Here is a 23,101-nt window from a genome sequence, read left to right on the forward strand (position 1 = left end):
AAAAAACAACCCATAATTAATTGACATTAAGTTTCCTGAATGGTCTTACACATGTTTGAATGAGCCTCTGATTTATCATTAGTATAAACACTGACTCAATTTTTGATGTAGACGTGAGGCCTTTATTTACCCTCTGGGTCTTATACTGTGTTTGTTAATCTTACGGTAATCCCTGTGGAAATATTAACCATTGATTATTCTCTTAGCCTCCTATTACCCCAGTACTATGTCATAACCATTTAAATAAGTTATGACCACAATATGTCAGCCAAACGCTATAATCGTAAAGGTGAAAGAAATATGGCTCGGCGCCTGAAAATAAGCCCAGCGGCTGACAAAAGGCACTTCTGTAAATGACATATTGGCTTTTCTTCCTTCTACTTACAATGCAGCACGGGGCGACGGCACGGCAGTGTGTTATTTACACGGCGGTGAGGGCTGGAGTTACCCACCGGTACCAGACTGTGTGGTTCAGACGCCGTCATTAAGCGGCTGCACCGAGCATCGCTCAGTCTAACGCGGATTCTGAGAAGTTTCTTTCACAGAAGTTCTTTCATCGTTAACGTTACACATGCATCCTGTCTGATGCCAGGTCAAAGGTCATGTCCGGCACCAAACGTGACACTGTGATTCGTGAACACCCAGTGGGTGTTGTGGGATGTGTCATCTACTCCTTCATCTTCTCCTCCCCCCCCTTCTCTCGCAGACGCTCTCACGTGTCTGTAAGGTACAGATGTTGAATAATGTGCGTGATGTATTTGGCTACAGGCAACGCTGTTGTATATATATTAAAAAAAAGCCGTTTTCAATGCAACAGGATATTCCATAGGGAATTAAAGAGAAATATAAACAGTGTGAGAAACCAAGCCATACTCCAACCAGACTGCTGGTGTCTTTCACCTGTAGGTGTGAGACTGAACAACAATGCTGCGACTGCAAAAGTGAGAAAGAGATTTCACACTTTTTGTGTTTGTTGTTGACATAATAGAACACTGTGTTTTAAAAAGATGCTGCTGCATAAAAAAAAACCCCAAAACACTTATTTATTCGTGCATTTCTTGGTTATAGTCGAGGGAAGTTTAAAGGCAAAATAACTCAGTGAAGTCATTTGATGTGGAGAAGGTGGAGAGTTGGATGGAAGGATGGTGAGTTCTCTTGTCTGACGGCAAAACAATGACAGGGTGACAGTAGTGGATGGTTTCTGTGTGGAGTTTGTGTGTTTACTTCCTGAATATAAATGGGTTTCCTCAGAGTACTGTGGTTTTTAACTGCAGTCCAAAAATACATGTTGATGGATGGATGGATGGATGGATGGATGGATGGATATATGAATGGATGGATGGATGGATGTATGGATATATGGATGGATGGATGGATGTATGGATGGACGAATGGATGGATGGATGGATGGATGGATGGATGGATGGATGGATGGATGGACAGACAGATGGATGTATGGATGGATGGATGGATGGATGGATGGATGGATGGATGGATGGATGGACGGACCTGTCAGTGTTCTCTGGCCTTGGCCTTGAAGCACAGAGGTTCCTCTTATTCCACAGTAATCAATGACAAGCCTGATATCTTTGCTGTCTCTGTCCGACTGCAACGTGACTAACTTCACAGACACGTTTCTGACAAACTGTAGTGACCGTCAGAGCCGGAACGCTCTTTTCATTTAGTCGTTTTAACAGTTATTAAAATGTATCTCATCAAATCTCATCTCTGTCTGTACTGAGCCAGAGAAAATCCCACACATCGATTCAAGATTGTTATTGAAAACATTACATCATTTTATTTTCGAATTTTGTCTTTACACTGAGAATGAATAATAAAAAAACACATTTAGTTCAGGTCATTCACATCATTTTATTTTTTTGAATTTTGTCTTTACACCGAGAATGAATAATAAAAAAAACACATTTAGTTCAGGTCATTCACCTACTTTTCCTAGAAGAATGTTTGTAAATAAAAAAAGCTGCCTGAAGGCTGTGACATTACAAAATTATATCCGGATACACATGAGGAACGTGACCCAAACATTAATGAACATAAAAGACACACACACAACTCTGACAACAGCTGCAGCTGTATTGAAGACAGGCCTTAAGGGAAGGAACGGTAACATTGGGAGACTTTTTTCAGCTCTGCACCATCCCCACATGTCTGACCTCACTATTTACAGTACTTGACCTGAGCATGTGGACCAGACTTCTGCTCTGGAAGCCACAAAAGAATGTGTGTGTCTGCAGCGCTGGGCTACGAGGATGAAAGTGCAGCACGGAGCAAAGATCAGTCCAGAGAATGTCTGACACGAGACATGTTCATGAGGCTTCCTCCGTGGAAAATGCTCTTCACCAGGGAAAGATAAACAATGACCCTTGAAATGTACATGTACAAAACGTAAACAACTTTTAAGGTCACAAGTGAGCTCGGCCGTTACACAATACGGTCAAACAAGATACTCTTTTGTTGATGCTGGACTGCTGAATATTTCTGATACACTTATATAAAAAAAAAAATCATACAATCGCGTAGACTTTTCTCCAGACTTAGTGAAGATGCTACGATCTGAAGATTTACTTTCCTCTCTGGATTCACGCTGCTCGTGCATCAATGAGCTCAAAGCAGTAAATGTAGCATGTAGCCATGTTATTTATTTTTTTATTCAACCACGCTAACGTAAAGACAATTGAAGATGTCCAAGAGTAATAAAAAAAGATATGAAATATTTGTCTTTTTAGCAATAAGTTGTTTCCTTATTTGCTGTTGTGTCTAAAGAGTGCTGACAAAAAAAACAAACAAACAAAAGTTGCAAAACTGCAGGGTTGGATTGGAAATCAATAGGTAAAAGTCTTATTGTGGGGCGAGTCCAAGTTCAAAGTGGTTATAATCACTGTCAGTGTCTCAGGAGATAAAGATGGACGAAGTTAAACCTACAGTGGTGCCTGTAAGAGGCTCTGTAGTGGTTCGGGGCTGCATTTTAACCAGATGCTTGTTTAAATGTGTCAAAGTGACAAACATGTAATGGTTGAATGTGTATTTTTAAAATTTTTGATTGACAGATAACTGTCTTGGGAAGATCAGCATTAAGTAACAACTACAAGTACTATGAATTGTGTAAACATAAAATAAAGTTTGTCAGCAGAATTTACCAAACTACAAAATGTATTAATTTTCCAGAAGAGAACTATTTTTGCATAAAGACTGAAAATCTTCTCTTTCAGCAGAAAATTTGACAAAGACGCCTTGATCAAATAATCTTTTCTTTTTTTATACCTTTTTACGATGACAACAGAACATGATTGTGCTGTGGCACAGTGGCTCATCACTCGGTTTCTGACACGAATGAAAACAAGAGCTTTTAACAAACTGGGGCATTTTTATGTCACAGGGAAAGGGGGCGCTAACATTGATTATACTCATACTGTATGTTAAAGAAAAAAAAACTTAATAAGAACTCCTGTCAAAGAATGGTGTCTTTGTGTGTGTGTGTGTGTATGTGTGTGTGTGTGTGTGTGTGTGACGTGGCTACAATTGATGTGTGGATCATTCTACAGCACAGCAGTGATACTCTCAGAGGAATGTCCCTTTACTGTATTGGCCCGGTGCCCAGGAGGGAGACTGACCTTCTCCCCAACATAGTGTGTTAAAGTTCATGGCAACAGTCTGTCTGTCTGTCTGCCTCTCTCGCCCTCTCCCTCTCTCTCCACAGAAACTGTAGTTACCAAAAAAAAAAAAAAAAAAAGCATTTGAACCAGAGTGTGTTGGTCTCCTGCTGACGTTAAGTGTTTTCCGTTCCTTCACTGTCACTTTTTGTCGTCTGAACCTTTTCATTTTCAGACGTCTCTTTTTGAACATCTTAAACTTGTTTACTCATTTGTATCTTCTTCAGGCCTTGAGCTTGGTTATGTTTTATTTGATCAGGTTTCTCAAATTTAAAAGAGAAGCAGTTTTAAATCAGTGGAAACATGAAACCTGTAATCACAAAATGATTTACTGTCAAGACATTTTTTTAAAATTATAATAATAATAGTAATTATAATGATTTTTGTGTTTGTTCTTGGCCCCTGCTTTAACAGCACCCCCTACAGGAGAGAAGGGGGAGCTGGCTGATTTACAAACAGAAAGATTACTGCAGTGAATCTTAAAATTTAAGGTTTTAAAGTTTATTAATATACAGTATAAAAAAAGGAAAAAATATAACTTTAATGTGAATATATTCTTTCAATGTATTCTTTATGAAAAAAGAGAAAATGATGCCTTTACTGTAGGTGTTACTGTGTAGCAGCGTCAGCTATTTGGCCAAATGGCCAACAGCTGCTTTTGACAATTTGTGGATGTGGTGATGGAAACAAAACAAAACAAGATGAGTCCAGATGTGATCTGCATGTCAGGCTCTGACTGCGCACATGCAACATCTGAGCGTTTCTTAAACAGTGGGTCCTGAGTCAAAAGTAGGTCAAAATTATTATTAACAGTTATCTGTGCTGTGTTTTATTTATTTATTGTATTTTTCCTTTTTTTTCAGTTTAAAACTGCTTACAGATTGGAATTTATCACCTCCTGGGGGCAGTTCTATATTTGCTTAAAATCATAGTGCAATAATTCATAAGGCAGAAACCTAAAAGCTCCTGTCTGCCCGCAGCTGCAGCAGCTTCACACACAGAGCAGTGTCAGAAAGAATGCAAATAAAGGACAGAGAAGATCATTTGGAAATACTGTTCATCAACACCTTAAAATAAACATTTTGTATTCCCAGAGTTCACCTGTCTGCCGTCCTATAAACCAGGTCTCAGACCCAGTGTGAGGATCCACTGTAGGTGATATGGACACGTGGATCGGGCTAAGATGTTTCTTCACATCTGGCACTCAAACGTGTCCTAAATATGTCTCCTGTGATCACGTTAGAGCAGAACTGGCTCCTCCCATTCTGCATGCAAACCATCAGAGGCAGTAAATGAAAAGCAGAACCAATCTGACACCATTACCAGACGAGCTGTTCCTCAACATACGGCATGTCCAAGTCTCTACACTCGAAATCAACCCACAAGGTATGACCTGACGTCACGGTCTACACTGCAGAACGCCGCAGGATAGCACAGACGTACAGTACTTGTCAAAAATGTTAACGCAGCGTTTACATACAGAGTAAATGTAGAGAACCGTTTTAGAAAGATTATAAATCCAACCCCAGCCTTGTAAGCTGTCAAATGTGGGGCAGTCTCATTTTTTTTCTAAGTAACGACGCCCAGCTGGACTGGTCCAGCAGCCTGGCGGCCCCTGCAGGCAGAGGCAGCACTGACAGTGCCCAGATGGGTCTGTGACCCATATATTGTCTTTACAAAACCAAACCAAAAAAAAAATGAAATGAAACAAATGGAACTCAGAAACCAAACCAAAAAAAATAAAAATGAAATGAAACAAATTGAACTCAGTTTTAAATAGGTTTGCATTAAACAATTTATAAAGTAGTAATGTGTTTTACACTTTTATTCCACCCCCTGGTGGTTTCCTACTGGTATTACTGTATGTCAGGCTAGAAAATCTGGGTTCAGCGTCCTCGTTTGTTGGCTGAAACAACAAGCACCAACACAATTTTTCAGGAAACTTCCGATTTTCTTAAAACTAAACTTTGCTGTTGAAGGACAAATTCCTCTAACTGTTTACACTCACTGTTCCTTTCATCTGATGACCATAATGTGACTCAGTGCCAAGTGGTCAGTGTGGTCAGCAGTGTGTGGACTGTGGCCATAGGTCAAGCTGAATCTGACTTCATTTAGTTGTTGGCATAGGATGTGGAATGAGTCTAATAATGGAGAGATTCTTCAGCCGAGATAAGGAGAAGGTAATTGATATCACCTGGATATCCAGTGTCTTAATTCACCCTCTGAGACTCTGAGCCAAATAACAGTCGAAAACAGGAGTTCCCAATCCTTTCCATGCTAAGGCCGCGCAAACGGCATTAGCTTCTGCCCAGGGACCAGCAAACCTCCAGACAAAACTACAAACTATGTACCGAAACATCGACTTTTAGAATGTATTTTCTTTCTTTTAATCACACTTCAATGATTACTACATTTGTTTAACTTTAGAAAATTAATAACAAACATGTTTTTAGTACTGTCAAAAAAACAGTAGCACTAGCTAGCTACACGTTAGCCTGAGGTGCAGAGCAGTACGCAGACTAAAACATAACTAAGACAACAGCTTAAATATAACTAGAGAACACAGATTACAGCTAGATATTCTATAGACTGTGATATTTTAGTCGTGCAGCTCATTATCTGCAGCTGAAGTGCTCTTTTACGTCACCGGGGGCAGCATGATTTCAGAAAGATAAATGTCAAAGTCAGGACAGCAAAGAGCTGCTCTGTAAAGCTCAGCGATTAAGTCGTCCTCGTAGAACAGGAGCAGAAAGCAGCACCAAAAAAGACAAGAAATAGAAACGTAAAAATAGAAAGTGGAGTTTCTCTTTGAAGGGCTTGAAAGAATCAGGCTGGACGTGGTTCCTCATTAGCCCAGAGCCGAGAATCCCCGAGTGAGGAAGGATTTGATGGTTTATTCAGGCCTGCAGCGAGAAGGAGTTAGTACGTTTGTAGTGAAGAGAAATCTGAGTCTGATTCAATCAGAGCTTTAAAGTTTATGGAGTTAGTACTTTTGTAGTGAAAATAAATGATTCTGATTCAATCTGAGCTTTAAAGTTTAAAGACACAAACATTTCCAAAAATGAATAAACCAAAGAATAACAGACGATGCCCTTCGCCCTCCGTCTCTTCTCTTTACAGCTGACCTATTCGGATAAAACTCAAAAAAGAATTATGTGAGGTGGATGGTTACTCTGTGCTATCACAGCGACTCTTCCACTGTCTGTCATCAGGACACGTGGCGTCCTGTTCCTAATCACCGTGGCCTGCAGCAGTCTGTTTTCTACTGCAAATTATCGGTAAATCATGAGAATAAGACGATGACGAAGGCAGAATGTTGAACAGTTACTATTTTGTTCAGTAAGAAAGGCAAAGACCTTCACCTGCAAAACAACACGTGGAACATCCTCAGATTTGCAGTTCTTTATTGCAAAAAAAAAAAAAAAAAAAAATCATTAAAAAATTCATGTTTATCTTCATAAAAAAAAAACTGTCTCCACTTCTACAGATGACATTGTTTATGAAGGTCCAGATTCAGGGAGACAAGGATTTTCAAGTTCTCTCTCTCTCTCCTCCAGGCCTTCAGTCCTGGTTTGGATCATCAATCCTTCTGAAAATGGCGAGAAAGTTCTGTCCTCCGTTTCGCTGCACTTTCTTTCCTTCTTCTGTACACGAACCCAAACGGCCGGGGATGATGTCGTCCACCTGCCCAGAGATTCAAACGTTTATTTTTTAACCAGTAGAAAATATTAATTATAACTCTGAGTTTAGTGGTTTTATTTTGTTAAGTGTAGTTTATTCTGGTATTGAAAAACTTAAAAATCGCCTTTAATCTGAGTGAGATAAGAACAAAGAATCACCATTTTCCCAGTGACCACTTCAACAGTTACTGCTGCAGTGGGTGGCCACGAGGCTGAGTGTGTCAGGGTGGGTGAGGCAGAGGGACAACACCTGTGAAACTCTAGCATGGACAGCTCTGTATTAACATACCAGCTCCTCATCGGGGACTCGCGTGAACAGTGGATGTTCTGTGAAGTGCTTCACCATCCAGACGTGAACTTCCTCCACATCTGTGATCGTGTACACCAAGCCCTGACATGACCAAGCAAACACAGGGAGGTTAGTGACTCAGTTCTGGGAATAAATATACAAGTGTCACTCCAGGCTAAACATGGATCAATTTATCTGTTACAAAATTAACCCCTCACTGTTGATTTAGGGCAAGACCTTCAGAACAAAGTGATTTTTTTTCTTTCTTTCTTTGTTTTTTTCTTTTACCAATTTGGACATTTTTTTAAGCTCGTCGCTTCAGGAAGTTTCATCATTGACGTAGAGCGACGGTCCAGACAGAGCAGATAAAAATAACCCACAGACAGCACTGAGGTCAGTCACCTCTGTACCTGCTCTTTACTTAGTCGGCTGCACAGATAACATTAGCAGAACTAGGGCTTCTTAGAAAACACATGGATGACACACTTTCCCCAACTGATCAGGTCTGTTACAAAAACACGTTAAGATTTAACTGATGGAAGAGCGAGAGCGAGAATCCTACATCAGTCTGCTGCTGCTGAAAATGAGGATTTTCCTGACAACGTCTCAGCCCAGCAGCACATTTATGGCTGTGCTCCTGTAACGCTGACGTCTCCTGTAGCTGTAAATCACTCCCTCGCTCGCTCGCTCCGCTCACACACAGGGACTGGGATAAAACTAAAGCCGAGGTCCAGACAAGCCTTCCATTGTTTTCCAACCTCCTCCATCAGCTGCGTTCAAGTGTTTCAGCTTCGACAGGGTGTGTATGTGTGTACAGACGACGGCCAGCTGCAGGCCCGGCCCAGCCACTCACTTTTACTGTTGACCAATTAGTGAGGCCTGCAACTGACCGATAAAAGAATGTGTTCAACTTTTTAAATCTGAGAATTCAAGCATCATGTTTTTTCTCTGGTACCAAAGAGAGTGTATGTAAAGGCTGCAAAGTGGGAAAAAAGTCTGAACACAAATTAGAATTTTGAGCATGGATTCTGTTTCCATTAGTCCAGTTGGTGAGTTTTAGAAAGATTCAAAGGTTGTCGTTGAATTCACCGAGTTCTACTGTGTAACTCTTACGTACGTACCCCGATTCGAAGCGTGTAGGCATACTCTGCTAACAACGTTGGACTGATGATCCTCCATTTGTGCTTGGTCTTCTTAAAGTGTGGGTCAGGGAAGAGGAAGAACATCTTACTGAGCTGAGGGGCGAGGAAGGTGAAAATGATGAAGCGGTGATTAGAAACTGATCTGTTCAGTGTTGGTGGTGACCTCATGTCACCTTTAATCACAACAGTTCAACAAGTGCCGTCACCTAAATACAGACGAGCTGAGTTTCCCTCCTCGTCTCTACCACAGCGCGGTCCAGTCATATTAGTTTGGCTGATACATTTACACCACTCCACTCACTCACATCTTTTATGTCAGGTATAGACAGACACATGCGGAGGGTAACTGCAGGGTAATGCTGCAGCCTCGGGGGTGAGAAAAGGTGGAAAAATACTAACACGATACATTTAAAAAAAACATAAAAACATTTACAAACCAAATGCTTTTTGTATTTTTGTGAACAAAGATAATTACAGCAATGTATTTAATCGCAATTAATCACAGAACGTTGTTTTGAATATTTTTCTTTTTAAAATAAAAGTAGGATTTTTTTCCTGCTTCTTTAAAAAGCGTGTAAACTGTATTGACTATGTTTTGTCAATTAAATTTTCTAACGTTCTTTTCCCCGCCATTCATTACTGTAAGTCTTAAATAAACCACTAAAACCCTGGCGATCTGCCAAGACGCCATTATATTTTATACACCTGAAATGACCTAACAACATATGAATACGTATAAAATAACAGGTTCTATATACACCTATATATTTTATATTTCAACAAAAATCTCTTTGTCAGAGCTAATAAAATCATGCACATTTCCCACTTAACACTGTCTCAGGGCATTTAAGGTAACTTTTTTTTTTTTTACCCCAGGCACCTACATTAACCCTCAGAGACAAAGCCCCCGTGTCATATAACGCCAGATTTAAAAAGTCACAGATTACTGCACAGAACTGCAACGGATTCCATCCCACGGCTCCGTTCTCAGCTGATGCAGTGAAATGCATGTCGGTCAATGTCTCCATTGTTGGAAAACCCTGGATTAATGAGTAATCCACAGAAATTCATTTAACATGAGAAAAGGTGTCATTTTGATCTGATGCCAAAACTAAAGTGTTGTATTACAGCAGACTCACACTGGGCTGATTTTCACTGGGTTTTTTGCATCGGAATTTTCCAACAAGACCAAATATGTTCCGAAACTAAAGTCTCAAAGCTGTTAGTAAAATGCACGAGAGTTTAACATCCTCAGAGTGAGAAAAAGATTTGTTTTGTTGATGCCAAAACAGGAATTCCATTTTAAAACTATGTGTTAAATAACTGTTAAATCTTTTTTGTTGTTGTTGGTTTTAGAACACCCAACGTTTTTAGACGTGTGTACATTTACAGGCATTTGCGTTTGACCTTGACCTTGGTTTTCAGACAGAACTCACGTAAAATATCAGTTAAATTTGGTTCTGGATTGACGGACTGGCCTGTCTGTACATTTTTTTCCTTGACGTGACTGGATAAGTCCATGATAAAGACAGATTCAGACTCACCTGTTGTAAAATATCAGTTAAATTTGGGTCTTGATTGACGGACCGGCCTGTCTGTACATTTTTTTTTCCTTGACGTGACTGGATAAGCCCGTGATAAAGACAGATTCAGACTCACCTGTCCTTTGAAGAAAAAGTTGGGAAGAAACTTCATTGCGTTACTACGAATGCAGGCGATGTTCTGATAGCTGCCAGGTTGTGATGCACGTAACGACTTGATTCGATCCTGGACGTAGTCTGACACTTTGACTCTGATCTCCATGCCCAGCATGAGTTTGTCTGGGAACAGTGGAGATAACTCCACTGAGGAAAAAGAGAACACAGACAAAAGGTCAAACCAATGACACAGCGTACACTGGGAATGGTCAGAGATGTTGACCCCACTGACCCAGAAGACCACCGTATCCGCAGCCGATGTCTGCAAACTCCACTCGTGACATCTCTTTATCAGACACACCTTCAGTGAAGAAGTCAGGATACAGCTGAGACCAGTCCATTTCCTCTGGACACACAGGACTACAAAAACAGGAAGTGCAAAAAAAAATGTGACCTGTACAGACTGTAGCAGTACTAAGTACTGAGGAAAACAACATTTACAGACATTAGTAGTACTGAGTGAAACGTCATTCTCTTTCAGACAGAAGATCACGTTGTCTTGTATGCACTGAAAACTATGGCCTTCTTGTCTTTGGTGAGGTTAAAGAAGACCAGGGTGTGTGGAACATGGGAGAACAAGTCCTTTAACAAACGTTAAAAATACATTTTAGGTATTAGCATTAGCATTAGCATTATAAATGATACCAAAGGTTTAAGGCGGATCTAAAGCAGCGTGTGTGTGTGTTTGTGTGTGTTTGTGTGTGTGTGTCTCTCTCTCTCTCTCTCTGTCAGACACATGGACCTCACTCACTTTTCAAACGAGTGGTGAGCCATCGGGTTCGAATGCGCTCGCTGTCTGTAGTAACGCTTCTGGGGCATCGACACCTCCATGTCGAACTGCAGTCACGGTCCTTACTCACTTAGACTTATGTTAAAATGTTTAAAAACCCGAATCCAATGCAATCGGACGTAGTAAAATGGGTTTTAAGTTTACTCTTGCTTTGTCGCGTCGTTCTTTCGTCATCAACAGGCGCAGCGAAGCTGGGGTTGCCAGGTTTGCACTTTCTGTCCCTCTATTGATGTCGGGTGACATTCGGGTCTTGAAATAGATAAAAAATGGTTTCACCAACACATTCGGGTCTTGAAATAGATAAAAAATGACAAGAGGAACGCTGCAAAGCAACCTGTGAATATGTATCAATGTGATTTTAAATGCGTGGGATTTTAAAGAGAAACACTGGGACTGAGAAGAGGTGTGGTAGATTTCAGGGCGATTTGAAACATCTGTGTGGGAATAACGACGAGGGAATAACACTGAGAGACTGAGAAAAAAGGGTGTGAGAGAGGTTTGGTAAAGTGATAATACAGACAAAGAAGGAACGCACATTTTTCAGGTCAGTGTTGTCAACAGTAGCAGTTCAGTTAGGTGGTCCATCTGTGTAAAGTTCGTTCTCATGTTCCCCCGGTGTGTGGGGGATTTTACAGCGGTGAGAAAAAAATACTGCAGTGGTCATAAGTTCAAAATCTTACTTTATTTAAAGTTTAAAACAAAAAGCAAAATAAACCCCATAATTATAACAATAAGTAAATGTAAATGGTTTTAAAATTAAAATGTCTTTTTGTTCATTCAAAAATCAAAAACCTTTTTTTTCTTATTTATCTCAATTCCACAAAAAAAAAAAAAAAAAAAACTCAGATAAAAACTTCACGGTTCTCCCCCAGCTAAAATCTGAGATGTATTTGAGCTCAGTGGATATAAAATTAATGAATAAGACTAGAAGTAAACAGGTTTATGTCAAAGTTGTTTTTATGTATAAAATCCAAACAACACTTATTTTCTCCATAAACACTTGAACACATCATGTGCACAGACCCCAGCTTCATACAGTGGTCACTCTCATCACCACCTCTTGGTTGGCGTTGTGCAGATGGTTGCGTCGTAACTGGCTGAGGATGTGGAAGATGGTGTAGCCACAGTGGTGTTGGAGAATAGTTCTGACGTGCCGGCTCACGTGCTGTTCACTGTTGGCCACAGAGTAAGAGTGAGGATTCCTCTCCACATGACCGGGACTTTTACTGCTCAGACTGACGGGGTCGCCTAAGTCCTTCAACTTCTCGTAATTCAGGACTTTCCACTTCTGGTTCACCGCCTGCCAGCGCTTAAAGATCCGGTAAACAGACGATCCTTCGTGGATTATAAGACCTGGGAATAACAAAGGTGTCAGTGTCAGGGTTAGATGTAGTGGAAGAACAGACACTAATCCAGAAACCTTTAATAAAAATCTGTTGTTTAGGAATATATTAGAACCTTCATCTATCACGCAAAAGAATAAAGAAAAATATATTTTTGTTGTTCTCACAGACCAACTTATTTTATGTGTCAGACATAAACTCTGTGATACATTTCAAAATGTGACCCAGAGGTAAATTCACCAAAGAGTTACATCCCATACCACTGAGGATACAGGCTGGTACAGTTAGGTGTAGTTTCAGTGGGTGATTGACTGAATCTCTGACATGTTGTTCCAGACATTTTCTGTTCTACAGTTCTAAATACAAGTACAGTTTTCTATCAAGTCCAGAAAAAAATCAGAATTATTCTCTCTGAGATAACCATAGGTGTGAGTGTAAACGTAAACGGCTGTTCATGTTTGCTGTAGGCCTTTGATGGACCGGACAATTGTCCAGCATGTATCCTGCCCACCCGTGGCCTCAGAGCCCTCCCCCCCCCATCCTTCTCACACCACTCACCCTTTCCCTTCTCACACCAACCTTAAAGGGATTTCGTGGTACAAGGTGTTATTTTTCCCCTGTGGGAAATTGCTTTTCTGTTTCAAACCCATCCATGAAACAACCTAGTGATCAGAGCTGGAGACGGGAGCAGTGGGCTGCACTCGATGGGGGGGTTGTGGAGGTGGGCAGTGGGCTGCACTCGATGGGGGGCTTGAGGGGGTGGGGGGTGCACAGGAGTTCTTTTGAGGTGTTTGCTAAACCCAGCAGTCCTGCTGAGGCTGAGATTTGAACCTCTATCCTCTGATATTAAGCCAGGGTGAGTAAACGCACCGACTTTGTGTTTTCTTGAATATAAAACACAGATCCTCAGCAAACAGAGACGTTCTTACCGATACAGACTATGTCCATGAAGCCGTACATGCAGTAACATATCTGGAAGAGAAGGTCCTGACGCTGCCACTTGGCGGAGGGGCTGAGAGAAGACCACACCAACCAGGAGATGCTGGCCAGGAGGAACAGGGAGCCCAGGACAATGGCTGCTATCTGCACCTTCTCAATCACAGTCAGAGAGATGGACTGCCACTGTACAGGTGCCAAAAATATACAACAGTCAGAGTCTTCATCACCACATCAGACTGAAAGACACCACAGTCAGAAGTCCATCATAATATTTCTCAAATTCCTTATTTTCTATTTTGTACTTTAATGAAAACAGTCCTTAAATGTATAAATGAAAGCTTCTTTTAAAACCTTAGTTTATCAAAGTATTTGTTCATTAAATTTGCCTTAGTCTCACCTGAGAGCAGCAGAAAAGGCTTATAAAACCAGAAGTGTTAACATTTTGTTACAAATAGGTGAACTTCAAACTCCACTCAATAATTCAGGATTTAAGTAGAGAATTCTCCCGTGAAGATCAGACATTCCGAGGCACCACCTAAATGTTTCCGTCTGTTTTTATAGATGTTTTTCATTAAAACGTAGTTTTCTAGGTCCATCTGTCAGCGCAGCATCAGTTTGAGGTTTAACGTTTCTCATCAACTTAAATTGCTGTTTAATCTTCGATGAGAAACATTCTTTATTGCTTCAATCAACTCTGGGCTCCTCCAGAGTGTGGATCACTTCACCTCACACAAACACACGCTTTTATTAACTCAAACAACAAAGTTTGGGAATGAATAAAAAGTTGTTGCTTCTGCAGGTCTCTGCCAGTGACTGTTAGATAATAAAACCTGTACATTCAGGTAAATATAATAGGGATATCTGATAATATCGGCTGATATTACCATAATTATGTCATATCTGTAAGAATCGTTATCGTTATTTCCTCCGATAATGAAAACCTGATTACGCCACGCCTGGGTTTCACCAAGTGACGTGTGCCCTAAAAATAGTTTTGGGGATAAACAGCTGTATGTTAAAGTGAAAGTCACTAGATGGCAGCATTGCAGCTCATTTAATTGATCTATTTTAATAACTGGGGGATTATATGAAGAATGCTGGTGTCATTGGAATCGGAAATTAAATGTACGGACAATATCGGCATGTCAGATATTATACCCGACATCCCTAAAATATAATAATCAACAAAGACAGTATTGCAGTGAAAGACAAACGACGGTGCGTTGAAAAATGTAGTGCACTTTTGTTTGTACAGTATAAATGCTGTAAATAAAAACTATAGCTCTCGCTTTTTGTAGGTGTTTGTTCTTCCTTTGATATTCCAGGACTTCGCTGTGCAACCATTGCCTGCAGCGGATGTAGTTCTCCCCATTTCTTATGTGCCATCTACTGTATGTACATTAGGCCTGGTCTTCCATGTGTAACTGTCTTAGGGCTACAAACATAAATGTGTAAAAAATGTCACTTTTATGATCGACACTAGCAGCACGAACTCTGTTGCGGATCTCGTACACACAGCTGTTTCAGCTGAATTACAGAACAGCCCTAACTCTGAAACACACTGACAATTCAAGAATGGTATTTGAAAAAGAGAATAATAATAATTGGGCTGCACAAATTACTAATTTGAACAGCAACACAAAATCTGTTTTGATGTCAACACCAACAGCTGCTCCGCCTCAATTCCAGGTTTTTGGTAATCCTGAGAACAGATATAATTATAGTCTGGGGGAGGGGGGAGGGGGGGCTTCCAGGTCTGTAGTCTCTGATAAGAGATTAATTCAAAATGCTCTTCCTCAGTGACACGGTTTCTTAAAAGAGCTTTTCTGCATATTTGAAAGTCAATCGTATGCTAATGCTGAAAAATCCAAACGGCGTTGTCTCGTCAGACGCAGTCGTATCTCAGTCGTCAACATTCAGAGAATAAAAACATCAGGTCTGTGTGGTAGACTGAGGGCTTTTTTGCTCACTCTTTTCGACAAGTGCAACGTTTCATAAATCTGTTCTTGGCATCTACGCTCAAGTCCACGATGTGTTCTTCTTCTTTAGCATGTGACAAATCCTTTGTTTACCAGCTGATAACACTTCTGTTCTGTTCCTCCTCCAGGGAGCGGCTGCATGTTCTGTCAGACGAGGATTCAGTGCTGCTGCTAATGTGAGAACTGCAATACTCAGTATTCACCTAACATCTAATCGTCGTCCTTCGTGGTGAGTATTTGGTATCTAAGAACCCAGTGTCTGTGCAAAGGAGAAATATTCCACTATTATTGTGAAGAAAAAAAGCACAGTGTGTGAGCTGAAAATCTGTGTTTCATAAAGAGGGGAATTACACAACAGAGACCCCAGATTGTTCAGTTTATTCTTTTTTTTCTTTCTTTTCAGCCAGAATATTAAAAGATACACTTTTATGGAGTGTGCTGTTGGTGTCACATTCAAAATATTTGCTTAAAATTTAACACAAGTACCCGGAGAAACATTCAATATATTTAATCCCTCTGTCAAATTGAAACAGATGTTCCAGTGAATTCCAAATAAACAGATATTTTTGCAGTGTTGGATGTATTGTAAACGTGTGTTGTGACGACAGACGACGACAGACGACGACAGACTCAGTGACTGACTCTACCTGCAGGGGGTTCTTGGTGCTGATGGCCAGAACCTGGTACTTGAAGTAACACAGCTCACAGCTCCACAATCCTCTCTCACTTATCCAACGTATAAGGCAGGACTGGTGAGTACACCGTACTGAGCCGTCACAGCGACAGGGGCTCAATAGCTCCCCCTGCAGGACATAAACAGCAATTAGACGTCCACAAAGGGATGCTGTGACTAAATGTGACATTTATCAGTTGAGATTCAGAGTTGATGTTAGGGTGGAAAAAAAAACATAAATAGGAAGATGTTTTATCAAGATGGAGAACCAGCTGTTGAAGGAGGGCATGGATGAATATGGACAGTGGAATAAGAAGTGGAGACCATTCCTTTGAGTTTTTCTTTTTGTGCATTTTCCCCCCCTTTAATTTTAGACCATTTGACCGTGATAGTCTGATCTTGTTTCCTCTTGTTTCCTAATGCAACAATAATTAATACTACAATTTTAATTCATACAAACAGTTTTATTTAACCATTTAAAGCCTTAGCTTTAATGCATAACTTGCAAGAAAGACATTTTGTATTTTGTCATTTTTGGGACTTGCAAGACATTTTGTATTTTGTCATTTTTGGTCGTGACGTACATTTAGTTGAACACGAACTGAGTTAAAGTGCTTGATAGTGATCATAGGGTTGCTGGTTCAAATCCCATAAAGGGAAGAGTTGTAGTGTTTGGAACAAATCAGTCAAGCATCTCTTCTTTCCAACAGGATACTGCACTTCATGTTGGCATCATACTACAGTTAAGTGTATATGACAAACACACATGATGCAGTGTACTTGTAATGATATTTTAAGCATGTGTTGATGGTAAACAAAAAACAAACAACTTTGCCTAGATCTGGTGACAGTGACAAACATCTAGGATCTAGATAAATAGAACGAGTTGATCTACGTTCGGCCAAAACTCCCATCATTCCCTGCTCCTCGCAGTGACCTTGAACAACAGCACCATGTGTTATAGATAGCCCGGTTTCTTCTTTATATCTGTCAGATAAAAAGTATTGACTTTAAAGCCTTCCCTGTCTCTGGTGAGCAGAGTAAGTGCAGCGCTGAGATCAAAGCTCCCACATCACTGTCTCTCCTTCTTTTGCCAACTGCTTCTATTTTTACGAATCGTCACTTTTTGGACCACTTTTTTGTGAGGCTGTGTGACTTCAGTCTCCTCCAGATTTGTCTTGCGGAAATTTGCGATGAAAATAACCGTCTTTCATCATCACTGTATAATTGCACTGCGCTCGGAGGATTAATATGGGATGTAACCATGTTTTTACTTCCTTGACATGCATCAGTCGCTGCCTGTGCAGATAACCTAGCAGAGTTGAACTGCCTTTGTCGGGGGTGCAGACAGTTAAAAACTCATCTCGTTGCCTCTTCATTTTTGTCTGCCAGTGTCTCTGATCCCCTGCTGCCCGGCATCTTTTTAATTTTATCCTTCGATGAACATTACTCAGTTTGCCAGGCAGCTATTTTGAATAAAAGCTGCCACTGTTGAGAGGCAAATCCACTTGTGCTGCATTTCACCATGCTGTTTTAATATGCAGTTGATTAATCGCACATAATTGGTTGATTTGACTCCCGTTATTAATATGAAAACCTGTTTTCCATCTTCATGTGGCGAAGTAATCAAAAACCCAGAGAAAAGTGTTATATTTTGAGGTTTAATTTTAACACACTGAGGAAATTCAAAGGATTAATCCAGATTTACTCGACCTGACAGGCGGTGTGACACCGTGGAGCTGCCAAAGCACTGATGTGTGGGTATGTGCAGGTTCTCGGAGTCTGTGTGTCTATTGTACTGTCTATTTAAACTCTGAGAGCTGATACGTCGGAACAGTGCTGTGGGGCACACCGGGACCTTAAATTAGTGACACCCTGAACATCGCTGCCACTCAGTCATTTTCTACAGTGACAGCAACACAACAGTTTTTGTTAGCATTGAATGGTGCGTTGGAAAAGTTCCACAAAGTCGTCAGTGAAGTCATTAGCATAAAGTGAATGAGTCACTGTCAGTAACTCACACTTGTTTTTGTCTGCGTAGGTTCTCAGTCATCCAGGTCATTTAATCTAAAAATAGTTACGTCCAGGGCAACTGGACAGAGACGGGTTCTTCTCTCTCGTCCAAGAGGCGTCTTTAGTTCTGACTGACTACTGGGAAATTCTGTTGTTTAGCCTCAAAGGGGCAGCATAGCCGTAACGAGGGTCATTGCAGAAAGAGGGGAGGGAGGTGTGGTGGAACACATCCTATTCTAAGGAGGGCAGAATGTAAAGTCACAAGGTTGGAGGAGTGACTGGGGAGTGATACCACAGCTACCTGAGCCACACTTTTGGCTGGGTGTCTTGTTGTCGGGTTGTTTTATTGTTTGTGTTTGCTTTATTACATTAAATATATTTGTTTACATCATCAGAATTTTTTTGGAAAATTACAAAACCTAATATCTGATGATTGTTAGTCATTAAAGACCAATTGTGGCAGGAGGAGGTGGCAGGAAGACGAATGATTTCATTGGCTGTTAGGAACTGTGTCAGTCACACAGTCAGCCATTACTGTTGAGACGATGGATTTACAATTGTTCAGATTCAGAAACACCGCGCTGACTTTTTCGGGATGCCACAAGAAAATGCATTTGCTGATCAAACATCACTCTGATTAAAAACAAACAGCAGGATCGTGTCAGTGTTTGAATCGACTTCAGCAGCAGTGACTCAGTTTGGCGTCCGTTGGACAAGGACAGGTGGAGAAGTAACTAACTCCACGTCCATATTTGACTCTCGGCTGCTCACTGTCCTCAACTGCACACAGTTTTCCTCTCTGATGCTACTTTCCTGCAGTCTCGGAAGAATTCACAGGACATCTGGCACTGGGTTTTTTGTTGTCAGCACGAAGCTCCCACAGGCCCTTGGACTGACAACACTTTTGCATATATCAATTTATTTTCTGTCTAACTGCAGGTGATGTGCTAGGTCTTTAATCAGCCGGGTATCTGGAGGGAAAACTGAAAAAACAAAATCAGTCAACAGTCTCTTTAAGGCAGATTCATTCACTAGATTTATTGCACTCCTAGTTTAATGACCAGGACGACGTGAACGTGTTGAATAAACATCCGCACTAATGGAACGGTAGAGGTTTGACTACAATTTGTGTGCATTTGTAGTAACAGAACACACAGTGTCTCATAAACAGGCGACTGCCAACTGTCAGCTTCTTTTTCCGAGCCTTTTATCACTAAATACTGCAATTATTTGCATCACGTGTGATATGAGCTGCAGTGAACTCAGTAGTTCACAGAGTAATTCTGCTGAAGTAATACCCTGTGTCTACCCCGAGTTATTTTCAGACCTCTGTTAATGGATTAATTAAAATCCCTTTTTTAGTCTTAACGTCTGAGCAGACTCCATTGTCTCCTGCACATCTGAAACAGTCGGGTGTTGATGTAACACTGCAACCTTTAAACAGATGTGTGCACGGGTTTGTATGATGAAAAGGACACACACATAAAGAGCTGACGAACTGATGACAAATGAAAATTATGATGAAAAGGAGCTGACGAACTGATGACAAATGAAAACATTTCCTTTTGTCTTTGAATTTCCTTGAGGTCAATGTGAAGTCATCAAAAGTATTTTAATTCATTATAGCCAATGCATACTGTATGTTTCACTGGCTGCAAAATTTAAAAAAAAAATCTGTTCAACTCCTAAAGTTAACTTTCAGCAATAGAAACAAATTTGAATTTTCACAGTAGAAACAATTAGTAGAGAATAATCCCAACTTGTAAACTTTGATGGAACTTTTCTGGATCCAGGAAAAACCTTGACCTTTTTCAAAGCCACTGACGTTGACTTTACTTTACCTTCTCTGGTCCCTGGAAGCAGATCCGGCACTGTGGTGATCGCGTCCCGCTCTCAGACAGACTCGGGAGGGAGCCAGCGTCCAGGCCTTCTTCTGCTCCTCCTCCTTCCAGGTGTTGAGCTCCGTCTTTGTCCTCGAACGCCAGGCTGCGTGGCCGTGGGTCAGAGCCGTAATACTCCTCATCGTCGTCCCGGTGGGAGCAGTTAAGCTGTGGCCAAACGCAGCCTCCCATTAAACCACGCATCCTGGTCTGCGTGTCCGCGTCCGTGCGCGTGTCAGTCCTCCCGCTTGATCCGGAGCGCATCAGTAACAACACTTTGAGTTCGTTGAAGAACAGTCGGATCCGATACTTGAACATCCTTCAGCTGCAGCTTTGACCAACTACACTGCGCCCCTGCTTCGCCGTGCCAAGCCGCTCACTGTCCATCACCACAGCCCTACTACTACACCTGTCCCCCATTCATTACGTTGAACTGAACACAGATCTTGGTCAAAAAAGCGTGCCAAACGGGTGATAGGCTGGAGCAGCCCGTAGCTCTTTGCATATCCTGTTGTTATAGCATGTGCACTGCGATCCAGCCAATAGGGAGGAGTGAATTTCCATGGATAGACGCGTTTTCTCCCCAGATTCAATGGAGGCTGAGGTCCACGGAGCAGCATGAGGCACGGTCAGAGAGGTCACTTCGGTCCAGTAGCAGCATCCTGTCATGCCTGTGTGACGGACCCCTCCGCTTGTTTTGGTCAGCGCAGTTTAAAGGGCTCCTCCTGGTGCGTTCAAGCCGCAGGAGGAGCTGTCCGTGGTCCGCTCTCCCACCTCAGCTGGAGAGCAGACAAGGAGCGTCTGTAGAGGGTCGACGATGGGTTTTTTCTCATCCGCTAAATAAAAAAAAACCACCATACAAGTATAAATATGAACAGAAGTCTTCTACGTACGGTACCTTCAGTGAGATGGAATCACGGAGAGTGATACGCGTGGATCCTTTGTTGTCTCGCAGTGGCACCAGTTCAGTTCTGCTTCCTCCTCTTCGTCTGTTGCCGTTTTACGCCTGATCAAGGCATCAAACCCCACACAACCCCACCGCCAGCCCAGACAACAGCCAGGTTACAAAGTTACCATCCGGCGGCAGTGAGTGCAGGTGATGCACAAAGCAGGTAGTAAAGAAAAACATCCTGATGAACAAAGATGAGGAAAAAAAGAAAATCCTCAGCAACTTGGTGTTGCCAGTTTTTCTATCCACCCGCAAATGAGGAGGAGGAGGAGGAGGAGAGAGAAGATCCCACTGAAGGGTTCCTGCAAACACAAGACGAGCAGACAACAGACAGACTCTACTGTCTCTCCCTTCTGCGTTTTAAAACACCAGTCAGAGTATCATCATCATCATCATCATGCAGACAGACTCTACTGTCTATCTCTTTTGTGTTGTAAAACGCCAGTCAAATATCATCATCATCATCATCATCACCATCATCTTCATCACCATCATCATCTTCATCATCATCTTCATCTTTAGGTCAATCCAGTCTGTTCGAAACATTGTATGCCAGTCTGTCCGGAGGGATGTATGTTCAAATTGCAATATAAATTTGCTTATTTTTCAGGCTTTAACAGAAGATTTATTTAACTTATTTATTTTTGCTTACAGATATAGATTTATTTAACTTATTTATTTTTGCTTATATTTCACATGAATGACATGGGAGTGGCACGGAGACCACCAACCTGAAGCAGACCATTAACCTTAACAGAATTATGTTGTGGACAATATATGGTTCGGGTTAAAATTCAAATTGGATCGACTTTCGACTAAGATAGGAAGGAACGTGCATAGGGGGGAAAAAGGGAAGAAAAGATAAGAATAGACAAATATATTATATAGAGTAGAGCGGTCTTTTAGTATAAAATGATATGCAAAATCATACCATACATGCTATAATATACTATATTATACTATATTTACTCTATATAGGCCAAGTGATGCTACGCTAATTCAGAAGCAAGTAGGTAATTAAAGCAGGTAATGACAGAATGTATGAGGTACTAAAAATCTATGCACCTTTAATTCTGGTTATTTACTACTAAATGTACTAAATGTAAGAATGGCTATCACTAAATGTCTGGATTTGGATTATGTATTTAAAACAGGCAGAAAATAAGTCTCCTTCTTACTCACTTAAATAATCTTTTAACATTGTCTCGTATGATCTGAGAGACTCGTGTTGGAGTTTTTACATTTTAGTCCAATATAGTTTAATAAGAATAAAATTTTATTTTTTTCTCCAAACTTACACATTGGTTTTATTTAAAAACACAAACACATTGACAAATAGACAGCATGATACCATTAGTTATTATTGGAGTTATTATGGACATAATTATTAGTTGATGCATTTTATTTATAATATCCACATAATGTATAATCAATCCTCACTTTTATCAACGCCAATCAATAGCAAAACAATCAAAGTATAAAATTAAAAGTTGGAGAAATCATCAAATAAATAAGTAACCACTTGGAGCTGTGCACTGAAGTGGTTCCAATGGTCACTCAGTGACATTTGTTGAGGTTTATCATTCTGAATGACAGAGTTTTACTATTTCCTTTTTTTGGGTCCTGGGGCTATTTTCAAATTACAGGAGGCCTTTGTGATTTAAGCCATCAATAAATACCTGCCACAATTACCATTTTGTAGACCTTTAAAGGTTAGAATTAAATGCCAATTTTCCAACTTAGAAGAGTCATCTTCATCCTCATTTAATTTCTTCTTCCTTGTTGTCCTTTCCCTTCTTCATCAACCACCGTCTCGTCCTGTGTGACACCGTCTTTGATTTGTCTCTGGGGTCTTCCTCTTTCCCCTCTGCTTGACGGCTCCATCTCCAACTCCAACTTTTACCATTAAAGCCTCTATCGCTTCTCAGCTCAAGTCCAAACCACCTCAGTCCAACATCTCCCATTCACACGTGTGCCGAGATGAATTTTAATATTGCTCCTGTGTGTTTTTTTCAGCAGTGAATATTGCTGGTAAACCACATAATAATATATAAAA

At 40.8% G+C, this 23,101-nt stretch overlaps 2 protein-coding genes and 1 long non-coding RNA gene across 6 annotated transcripts in view; 1 reads left to right on the plus strand and 2 right to left on the minus strand.

The window, feature by feature from the left end:
* LOC103386045 (uncharacterized) overlaps positions 1-20,197 on the plus strand; it is a 51,188-nt gene extending 30,991 nt beyond the window's left edge. Inside the window, exons 4-6 of one of the 3 annotated variants that reach the window (XR_003051130.1) lie at positions 13,550-13,742; positions 15,659-15,759; positions 20,080-20,197. This is a non-coding gene — a long non-coding RNA (uncharacterized LOC103386045). Of the gene's footprint in view, positions 1-13,549; positions 13,743-15,658; positions 16,105-20,079 lie in introns of those variants that run through there. The other 2 variants (XR_003051131.1, XR_003051129.1) reach the window with 2 other exon arrangements.
* Positions 6,677-11,483, minus strand: mettl1 (methyltransferase 1, tRNA methylguanosine). Of its 2 annotated transcripts, XM_008320131.3 has the most exons (6): positions 11,231-11,474; positions 10,712-10,839; positions 10,442-10,626; positions 8,762-8,875; positions 7,641-7,742; positions 6,691-7,355 (listed from the first exon to the last, which is right to left on the minus strand). In XM_008320131.3, the coding sequence occupies exons 1-6, from the start codon at positions 11,308-11,310 to the stop codon at positions 7,233-7,235; spliced, it is 732 nt and encodes a 243-aa protein (XP_008318353.1). In that variant the 5' UTR covers positions 11,311-11,474; the 3' UTR covers positions 6,691-7,232. The 2 variants fall into 2 exon arrangements, with proteins under 2 accessions (XP_008318354.1, XP_008318353.1); XM_008320132.3 differs by lacking the exon at positions 8,762-8,875 and having other exon boundaries at positions 6,677-7,355; positions 11,231-11,483.
* LOC103386050 (E3 ubiquitin-protein ligase MARCH9) lies at positions 11,543-21,417 on the minus strand. The gene is made up of 4 exons (XM_008320130.3): positions 20,058-21,417; positions 16,178-16,333; positions 13,542-13,734; positions 11,543-12,622 (listed from the first exon to the last, which is right to left on the minus strand). Exons 1-4 carry the CDS (start codon positions 20,412-20,414, stop codon positions 12,300-12,302), a joined length of 1,029 nt encoding a protein of 342 aa, XP_008318352.1. The 5' UTR covers positions 20,415-21,417; the 3' UTR covers positions 11,543-12,299.
* Positions 21,418-23,101: the final 1,684 nt, after the last annotated feature.

Source organism: Cynoglossus semilaevis, chromosome 11, assembly GCF_000523025.1.
Source record: "Cynoglossus semilaevis isolate Cse_v1.0 chromosome 11, Cse_v1.0, whole genome shotgun sequence".
Taxonomy (NCBI): Eukaryota; Metazoa; Chordata; class Actinopteri; order Pleuronectiformes; family Cynoglossidae; genus Cynoglossus; species Cynoglossus semilaevis.

Bases quoted from the DNA above. Each gene is read 5' to 3' on its own strand.
- LOC103386050 (XM_008320130.3), bottom strand. From the start codon at position 20,414: ATGTTCAAGTATCGGATCCGACTGTTCTTCAACGAACTCAAAGTGTTG. The intron at 16,334-20,057 runs GTAAAGTAAAGT...TATGTCCTGCAG, and splicing joins GCTTCCAGGGACCAGAGAAG to GGGGAGCTATTGAGCCCCTG. The intron at 13,735-16,177 runs GTAGAGTCAGTC...GCACCTGTACAG, and splicing joins GCACCAAGAACCCCCTGCAG to TGGCAGTCCATCTCTCTGAC.
- mettl1 (XM_008320131.3), bottom strand. From the start codon at position 11,310: ATGGAGGTGTCGATGCCCCAGAAGCGTTACTACAGACAGCGAGCGCAT. The intron at 10,627-10,711 runs GTCAGTGGGGTC...CTTTTTCCTCAG, and splicing joins CGGATACGGTGGTCTTCTGG to TGGAGTTATCTCCACTGTTC. The intron at 7,356-7,640 runs GTATGTTAATAC...ATCTCTGGGCAG, and splicing joins GAGTCCCCGATGAGGAGCTG to GTGGACGACATCATCCCCGG.